Raw genomic sequence first — 9,371 nt, 5'->3', positions numbered from 1 at the left:
GCCTCTTTTCCCTGTTTAAAAAAAAACCAGGAACGCCCTCCCGCCCCACAGAACAGCCATTGACTGAAGTACAAATTCGCGGGAGGCGGGGCTCCAAGAACAACACGTTAACACATGCTAACGCGCATGCGCTCTTCGGCTTGGCGGTCGCTCTCTTTGCCCCTCGTGAAGATGGCTTCGCGCGCGGGACCTCGAGCCACGGGAACCGATGGCAGCGACTTCCGGCACCGGGAGCGCGTGGCCGAGCATTACCAAATGAGGTGGGGTGTCGCGCTCATGCACCCATTAGGAAGCCACATTTTTGTTTTCTTCCTGTCTTTAAACTTGCATGTTGCAGCAACCGACTCGGCAGGACGATTGTCGTTTAGCTGCTCCTGCCGATCATTGAATTGGTGATTCATATTTGAAATGATTCCTCTGAAATGAGAATCAGTTACTGCATTAATTCCCCCTCCGTTTTATATATTTATATATATAATAGATAATAGATATATAATATATAGAATTTAGATATAGATATAGATGTATATGTATATGTGTATAATATGTGAATGTGAATGCTTTCTTTACATACATACATACATACATACATACATACATACATACATACATACATACATACATATTATATTCTTTTCTTTTCGTAGGCCTTTATGGGTATTTCTCTTTAGCCAGGTTCTTCCTACGGAAACCAAGATTTCACTGAACTAGGGCTGCATAAAAATCTTGGTTTACTTAGGAAGAACCTGGCTAAAGAGAAATACACACACATATATACTGCTCAAAAAATAAAGGGAACACAAGCAGAAGACATCCAAGATTTGAATGAATGAAATAGCCTTATTAAATACTTTGTTCTTTACATACAGTAGTTTATACACTACTCAAACAACTAAGGGAACACAAAACTACTGTATGTAACGAACAAAGTATTTAATAAGGCTATTTCATTCGTTCAAATCTTGGATGTCTTCTGCTTGTGTTCCCTTTATTTTTTTGAGCGCTATATTATATATATATATATATATATATATATGGGGGGATTAATGCAGCAACTGATTCTTATTTTAGAGGTAGCCACCTCTCTCTATATATATTCCTTTTCCCAAAGGCAAAAGATGGGGATAGCATGCAGCTCGATTGCATTTGAATAATGAGATTAAACATTGCATTTGTTTCTCCTTAGATTACATTCTTGATGGCTTGTTCTCTACGTCACAAGCCTTCAGGATATCTACAAAAATACACAGCAGGTAGCGGTGGCAGCATTTAGCTCAGCTCAAAATAGCTAAACAGGATTAGTACTTGAGTGGGAAAACACTAGAATCTTTCTGGGCTGTAGAGGAGCCTGAGAAGTTGAAAAGCTTTCTGGAAGAATTAGTAGCCAACCATTCTCTTTATTATAGCCCAGATGATGTGCCTTTGAGGTCAGCCAGATTTGACTTGCCTGGAGGGACCTCTTCATTAATAAGATGCTCTTCTTGCAAGGTTTGAATGAGAAATGTCCTTGTTAAACCAACAAAGCCATTTCTCCAGATCTAAAGGGAGTTTACTGGGAGAAGTAAACAAGGAAAAACAAGGGTGGCAAGTATCACCTAGACAGGCTTTCAAATAGAACAAATCGATTCAATCCAGCTAACTTTAATGTCTTCGTTTTCCACATTTCCAATACTTGTTTCAGAGAGGTTGGCTGGAGAGGGAATTTGGGCCTCCTGCTGTTAAGCAAATCTTCCTTGTTTTCTTAGACATTGTCCTCTGCTTTTTGGAGTAGAGAAGATAGCTGTCTTAAAGTATCTTTATTTGTAGACAGAGGTTTTAGCAGGATTATTGTTTTATGCAAGTCACTTTTAACTCATGGAAACTTTCTAGAGAAGTCCCCACAGTCTTCTTGGCAAGGATTTTTTATTTCAAGGGTTCTCTGATGTCGTGAGTTTGGCCAACCGATCAAAGTATTATTTGATACTTAAGCCCACCTTGCTTACTGATTTATTTATGACATTTTTATCCTGCCTTTATCGCAAGGTGGAGATCATGCATAATACACCTTCCTCCTCTTCCTATTTTCCCCACAACAACAACCCTGTGAGCTGAATTGGGCTGAGAGAGCATGACTGATCAAGTCACCCAGCCAGCTTTCATGCCTAAGCCAGAAATAGAAGTCAGTCTTCTGGTTTTTAGGCCAGCGCCTTAACCACTATGGATTATTAGTTGATCGATACAGGAACTGACTTGGTTTTTACAAGTGGCTGAAAAAAGAGGTAAATAGTAAATGAAAGACAGACTCTATCTTTCCAGATCTTTTAACATGTTGTCGACTTACCAGATCTTTGAATGGGCACCGTTCTACCATATTGGAATGTGAGAGATTTGTCGTAAGCTTCTTTGTGACCTAGGTGCCACAAGGTGGTCGTTCTTGGCAGAGGTTGAGTTGAAGAGCCAGGGTAAATGTGGTTTAAGTAAATACTGTGTACAGCTGCCACACGGTGGCAATTTAGCTGGTGAAGCTTTTTCCATTGCAATATCATTACATTGGGAAAAACAGCCACCGAATATTTGCTTGTTATGCAACGATAAAAGCCCTGGGGCTTTGGGAGAAAAACATTTCTCCTGAATGCCTCTTGACCTTTCCCAGGAAATGGCTTTTCTCAAAGAAGCAAACGTCTATCTTGTAGTTCAGGAATCGGTAATGAAGCACCCATTGGTGATTTTTCTTAATAGCTGTCAGATTGTCTGCAGTAGCTGGATATTTTTTTTTCCAAAAGATTATTTTAAATGAAATAAAAGGAAGCGCCCATTGAAAAATCCAAATAAATCCAAATAAACCTAAAAATAAGTACCAATTTTATTTATACAGGTAGTCCTCGACTAATTGAGCCCAATTTTCTAAGCAAGTCAGTTGTTAAGCACAGGATCAAACTCACCATTCCTCCTCCTGTCTTTTCTCTGCTTTCCACAGCGTATCTCTCAAGTCTGAGATTAAGAAGTTGATCTACATGCAGGTGGGCCTGTGGCTGTTGGTGGCAGCACAGATGTGCGTTGCTCACTTCAAACTTCTACCCCATGACAAGGTGGCCATGCCTTACCAGTGGGAGTACCCATATTTGCTCAGTATCATCCCTTCCCTCTTTGGCCTCTTCTCCTTTCCCCGAAACAACATCAGCTACCTGGTGATTTCCATGATCAGCACCGGCCTCTTCTCAGTGGCGCCTCTCATCTACGGCAGCATGGAGATGTTCCCGATGGCTCAGCAGCTTTACCGCCACGGCAAAGCCTACCGTTTCATCTTCGGTTTCTCTGCAGTCTCTGTCATGTATTTGCTGGTAGTGGTGGCGGTGCAAGTTCATGGCTGGCAACTTTATTACAGCAAAAAGCTCTTGGACTCCTGGTTTACCAGCACTCAGGAGAAGAAGAAGAAGTAAACAAGGGGTTGGCAGCTGCATGCATCAACACTCGCTTGGATGGAGGGGTGGGGAAGAGGGAGAGGTCTCCTGAGGGAGAGGGAGATAGTGCTCTTGGGTTTCTCTCACATTCATGCCGAGCAAATGGGAGATCCAGCTGCCTGAATGAACATTGAACTAGGTTCTGTGGTTTTACAGCTTGTGTGATTTACAACTGGGAGTTGTAGGCTTTGGAAGGGATTGAGGGGATCCTCCTTCCAAAGGAGAGGCAACTGATTCCCTTTAGAGCAGGGGTGTTAAACCTGCGGCCCGTGGGCCATATGTGTCACGTGCTGGCCACACCCACCCCCGTTTTAGTGAACGGGGAAAAAAGTTGTGATACGTCACATGACGACAATGTGTCGTCACGAGCTTGACAACCCTGCTTTAGAGATAACGCTTTCCTCACTTGACTTAGGCAGATGAGACTTGCTGGAGTCTCCTGTTGGTTTGAACAAGCCAATATTGCACTTTAAAAGATTCACCTGTGCACTATCTTGAATTACGCTGTGAATAATTGAATCCTAGTAGGAATAGGATAGCAGCACACAGCAAGGCTAGGAACCCCTTCCTTCCTTCCTTCCTTCCTTCCTCCCTCCCTTCCTCCCTCCCTCCCTCCCTCCCTCCAACTCCCACTTCAGAATATTATAGGATCCAACCAAGAGATGTTTGTTGTGTGTGGTCATGCTCCCAGGAGTAGCTACTTACCCTGGTGGTAAGAGCTGCCACCCAATTTTACTCTTTCTCCAGCCCTACCAACAAGGGACTGTTGGTAGGGCCAAGCATTGAGACCTCCCCTGCTGAATTTCCCGTCAGCTTGACTTGCTGCCTTCCCCTGTAGCCAGCCCAGCCTTGGAGTGCCCCACCCACGTTCCAGGGACTGTTTGCCTTTTTTACAAGCTGCCTAGGTGTTCCAGGAATGGCTGCCGCCACCCATCTCTGCTCTCATGCTTGTGAACCAAATAAAGTGCTATCTTAAAGTCTTGCTCCAAGATCTTTTGTGGATTGGAAGTGGGTGGTTGGTGGCTGTGATGGGCAGCTGATAGCAGTTACATAAGTGTTTTTTAACCTTGGTTACTGTAAGGTGTGTGGACTTCCAACTCCCAGAATTCCCTCATTTCTTAAATTGTCTATTTATTTATTTATTTATTTATTTATTTATTTATTTATTTATTTAAATTTCTATACAGCCCTGCTCCCGAAGGACTCAGGGCGGTGAACAGCCAGAGGATAAAACACATAAATACAAAAATTTAAAATAGAATAAAAGCGAATTAAATAATTTGGCTGAATTTAAAATACCCCATAATTTAAAAACAAATTAAAATTTACATTTCAAAAGGGGAGAGGATTTAGGTCTATAGTTGAGGTACACTGAGTTGCATGCAGCATATTTTTTCTTCCACTCTAGCTTCCTGGAAGATGTTTAACTCGGGTAACCTGATGGACAGTGCAATGGGAAAGACCAAATTTAAGCAGATTATTTGCCCCTCTCCCTCTCTTTTTCTCCCTGCCCATCAGGTTGCCAGCTAAGGAATAGATATTCAGGTGTATCTGTCCATACATGTTTTAAAACATGCCATGCACATATATGCAGGTTTTCTTGATGGCAGCCACCAGATTTGTAGAAATGTTTTTGCCTCCCCAGAGGAAGGAACAGCAGAACCATAATGGGGGATTTTAATTTCCTTGAGAGGGGATAAGAGGAGGAAGAATGGCTTAAAGAAGCCTAAAATTGTCAATTTTTCTTTTGGATAAACACATTTACCTGATGAAACGATATGTTTTTGATATAATGTTTAATACTGTACCACTAGCATTAAGAGGCCAATGAAAATCCTGCCCCTGAGGAAGTCACATAATTGCTGAAGATTTTTTGTAATGTTAATGGAGTACAAATTAATCTTTCGTGATTTTTTTTTCCCTGTGGAGGAGCTGAAGAGCAACCTCTTATAAGAAACGCATAAAAAAAGATTGAATACGTTTATATGATTTGGTTCGGTTTGGTTAGGGATAAGGATCAAGAAATTAGAAAGGCTTTACTGGAAAGCTTCGAAATAAGATTTCAAATAGTATAGGCTATATTGTGCAAGATGTCCCACACAAAATAGGTCAGCAAAAAGAATGATAAAGAGGATATCTGAAGGATGAGAAAAAGAAATTCACCAGTAAAAAACTACTGTTTTGTTCTATTTCTACTATACTTCGATTGTCTTGTCTTATTCGGGCACATTATGTAACCTTTTTAGCAAGAAAATACACGTTCCCTTGCTCCATTTTAGCCTCTCCAATCCCCACTCAACAATCCTATGAGGGAGGATGAACTGGGTGTGTGGAGTTTCATAGTTGAGTAGAAAGCTTTAAATCAAGATTCTGGTCTAAATGAAGCATTTCAAACACTAGAAAATAATTACTTTAATTATTATAATTGGTGCAATTTTCTAATTTCTACTTTCAAATGTTAGGAAAGTAAACCAAATTCCATTTTCTCAGTAATGTGTTTTTTAAAGTGGGTCATGTTGTGTCTTTCTGCTTCTTTACGCTTTCTTGGAGCGTGGGGAGGGCAAAAACAGTCTTCCCCATCCCACTGGAGGCCGAAAACGGCCCATTTGCCGACTTCCGGTGGGACTGGAAGGCCTGTTTTTCGCCCTTCCCAGGCTCCAGAGCCTTTCTAGGAGCCTGGGGAGGGCGAAAACAGCCTTCTCCACCCCCCTGGAGGCTGGAAATAGCCTGTTTCCCGACTTCCAGTGGGTCTGGAAGGCCCGAAAATCAGCTGGCCGGTGCTGAGCTAGGGCAACACTTGCATGCCCACCGATATAGCTCCGTGTGTCACCTGTGGCACGCGTGCCATAGGTTCACCATCACGGTTCTAGGAGATCATCTATTTTGAACTATTTCGAACTGCTTGAAGTGGGACATCCTGAAGTATCCAAATAAATGACCTCTGTCGAAGAAAAGCTCACCAGCCTCCGAAGTCATTAAGAAATTAAAATGTTCCTAGTATTCTACCATCCGGTTCGCCCAGCACTGAAAATGTGAGTGCACGTGGCTTACAGGTATGCACACGGCTTAAAAAATGTGGCTAAATAGGACGGCATAGCGCTGGAGCGGGTGGGTGGGGGCAGGCCGCAACTACTGGTTTGCCTGAACCAGTTGAATCCCACAACTGCTAGTATTCCGATAAAATCTTAAATCTGCTTTTACTCAAGTTCAGCTCCTGCTCACTTCATGGACTCACCCTGTATTTCCTTGTCTGTCTTGAAGGAGATATTTGCCAGTGCCTTTTCCTGGGAAATTATTTTAACTTATCAGCCTAGCTTACAACCCATCCAAGTATTACTATGATCTAATCTTTGTTGTTGTTTTTGTGCCTTTGAGTTAGTACTGAGTCCTGGCGACTGCCTGAACTAATCCCTATAGTGATCCCCTATAGTGATCTTGGCAAGCTTTCAGAAGTTACCTCCTTCCTAGAGTGGAGAGGAAGGGACTAGCATAAGTCCCCAGCTGGCTTCATGCCTAAAGCGGGTCTAGAATTTACAGTCTCCTAGTTTCTACCCTGATGCTTTAATCCAGGGATCTCCAAATTTAGTGACTTTAAGACTTGTGGACTTCAACTCCCAGAATTCTGGCTGGGGAATTCTGAGAGTTGAAGTCCATAAGTCTTAAAGTCACCAGGTTTGGGGACCCCTACTTTAATCATTGCAACAAACTGGCTCTTTGATTTAATGAAAATCAGCCAAGGCAGCTACGTGCAGCTATTTAAATGCAGATTGAGAATAATAAAAAAAAATAATCACAGGGCAGTGGTTTACCACTAGCAGATTTCTGAAAACCGATGGTTGTTATGATAAACTGAGAATTCTGCAGTACACGATCTAAACATTTGTTCCTGGAATGTTGTACCGTAATGCTAGGAAAGTGGCAGGCATTTACAACAAGAAAAGCCACATTTTTCTCCTACTGAAATTATTTAAAATGAGACAAAAAAAAAATGCGGGCAAATTAAGCAACGTTTTTGCTGGAGTTTTGGTTGGGGCCAAGATGCAATGAATCTGCTCCAACTGGCTCTTAACATACTTTGATATGCCTAAGTTACTTCTTGCCAGTCACCCTTTCCAGAAGACACAGTTTTTCCATGCCTACTTTTTGGGTACTGCGGTTACAGTGTATCTGTTGACGGTTGCTTTCCATTCTTGAAAATACTTGTTTCTCCTGGGCTATTTGCCGGTTATCTCAGTTACAAGTGAAAATATTCTATTTTATGCTCTCTTTCATTCTGTGGATTCTCTCCTCAACCCACAGTTAAAAGCATAGGTACATTCATTTAGTGAGCATTCGAAATTATAATGAAAAAAATGACTTATGACTGTTTTTCACACATACAACAATTGCAGCATCCTTTGGTCACGTGATCAAAATTTGGACGCTTGACAACAGGCATGTATTTATGATGGTTGCAGTATCTCGGAGTCCCCTCCTTTTGTGACCTTCTCACAAGCAAAGTCAACACACTGTTATTAACTTAACAACTGCAGTGATTCACTTAACAACTGTACCAAGGAAGATGGTAAAATGGGGCAAAATTTACTTAACTGTCTTGTTTAGCAGTGGAAATTTTGGACTCAGTTGTTGTTGTAACATGTAGAACTACCTGTATACAAGCAGACCCAGAAATACTGAAAATATACATGGATTTTAAGGGGGTGCGATCGCTCAGCACTGAAAGATGCTGAGCTTGCCAGCTGAAAAGTTGAGAGCCCAAATTTGAGACCTAAGCATTGCGTGACAGGGTGAGCTCCCATTACTTGTCCCAGCTCCGGTCCACCTAGCAGTTCGAAAACATGCAAATGTAAGTAGATAAATAGGTACCATTTCGAAGGGAAGGTAACAGCATTCCATGTGCCTCGGCATATAGTCATGCTGGCCAAATGACCACGGAAAGGGTCTTTGGACAACACTGGCTCCTTCGGCTAAGAAACGGAGATGAGCAGTGCCCACTAGAATCAGACACGACTTGATAGGGCAGGGGTGTGAAACTCGAAACTGGCAGGCTGGATCCAGCCCATGTGGGGCTTGGATCTCCCCTGTGGGGCAGCTCCGGAAACAGCGAAGGATCGGCCTGTGGTGCCTCTGCCAGCGAAAAGGGAGCTAGGGAGGGCCACGGGTGGACCTCTCAAGCTCCATTTTCACTGGCAGAGGGTTGCAGGAGGCCATTGCAGCCAAAAACAGAGCTTGGGAGCCCATTTTCACTAGCAGAGTACTCGGGCCACCACAGGCACCCCCAACACGAGGGATGTCAAGCTGGTCATGCCCACCCTGGCCCCGCCCACCCTGGCCCGCCGAGGTCAAACACAACTCTGATGCGGCTCTCAATGAAATTGAGTTTGACACCCATGTGATAGGGGAAACTTTTATCTTTATACACAGTATTGCCTATAAAAGGGAGAGAGATGTTATTTGAGTCAGTACAAAACTAACTTGTAAAACAGTTCACACAAGAGGGAGCTCTTGACTGGTTTTTATTTTTATTTTTAAAAAAAGTTTCCTACAGCAAGCAAGTCTAAGTTAGTACTTTGGCAAAAGGCCAAGTACATTCAATGCAGCCAGTGGTTTTCATTCTTTTACTAAAGCATGAAGAGCAGCGAAAGGCAGTGGGAGGAAAGCAAATTAATGTATCCTTTCCAAATAGAACCTGGCCCAGTGTTTCCTAAATTTTTTTCTCTCCCAGGACCCCTTCCCACTTTAAAAAATTATGAACAGCCCCAAAAGAAATCTTTGTATGCATTATATTTATCAATATTATTGTGAAATATTAAAACGAATTTGTACAATATTTATAGTACAATACTGTAATTTATAAATAACGTACTTATTGGTTTCATTACTATGATGATGATTATTCTCTTGCTTTGAATGTACACTGAAAGCATATAC

At 42.2% G+C, this 9,371-nt stretch overlaps 1 protein-coding gene across 1 annotated transcript; it reads left to right on the top strand.

The window, feature by feature from the left end:
• Positions 1 to 101: 101 nt before the first annotated feature.
• Positions 102 to 4,417, top strand: JAGN1 (jagunal vesicle mediated transporter 1). Its single transcript, XM_034431746.3, has 2 exons — positions 102 to 260; positions 2,957 to 4,417. The coding sequence occupies exons 1-2, from the start codon at positions 115 to 117 to the stop codon at positions 3,417 to 3,419; spliced, it is 609 nt and encodes a 202-aa protein (XP_034287637.2). The 5' UTR covers positions 102 to 114; the 3' UTR covers positions 3,420 to 4,417.
• The last annotated feature ends 4,954 nt before the right edge of the window (positions 4,418 to 9,371 follow it).

This window comes from Pantherophis guttatus, chromosome 2 (genome assembly GCF_059756535.1).
Source record: "Pantherophis guttatus breed Tessera chromosome 2, ASM5975653v1, whole genome shotgun sequence".
NCBI classification, from domain to species: domain Eukaryota; kingdom Metazoa; phylum Chordata; class Lepidosauria; order Squamata; family Colubridae; genus Pantherophis; species Pantherophis guttatus.
Note: the sequence above shows the minus strand (reverse complement) of the source record. Positions and strands in the feature narration are given on the sequence as shown.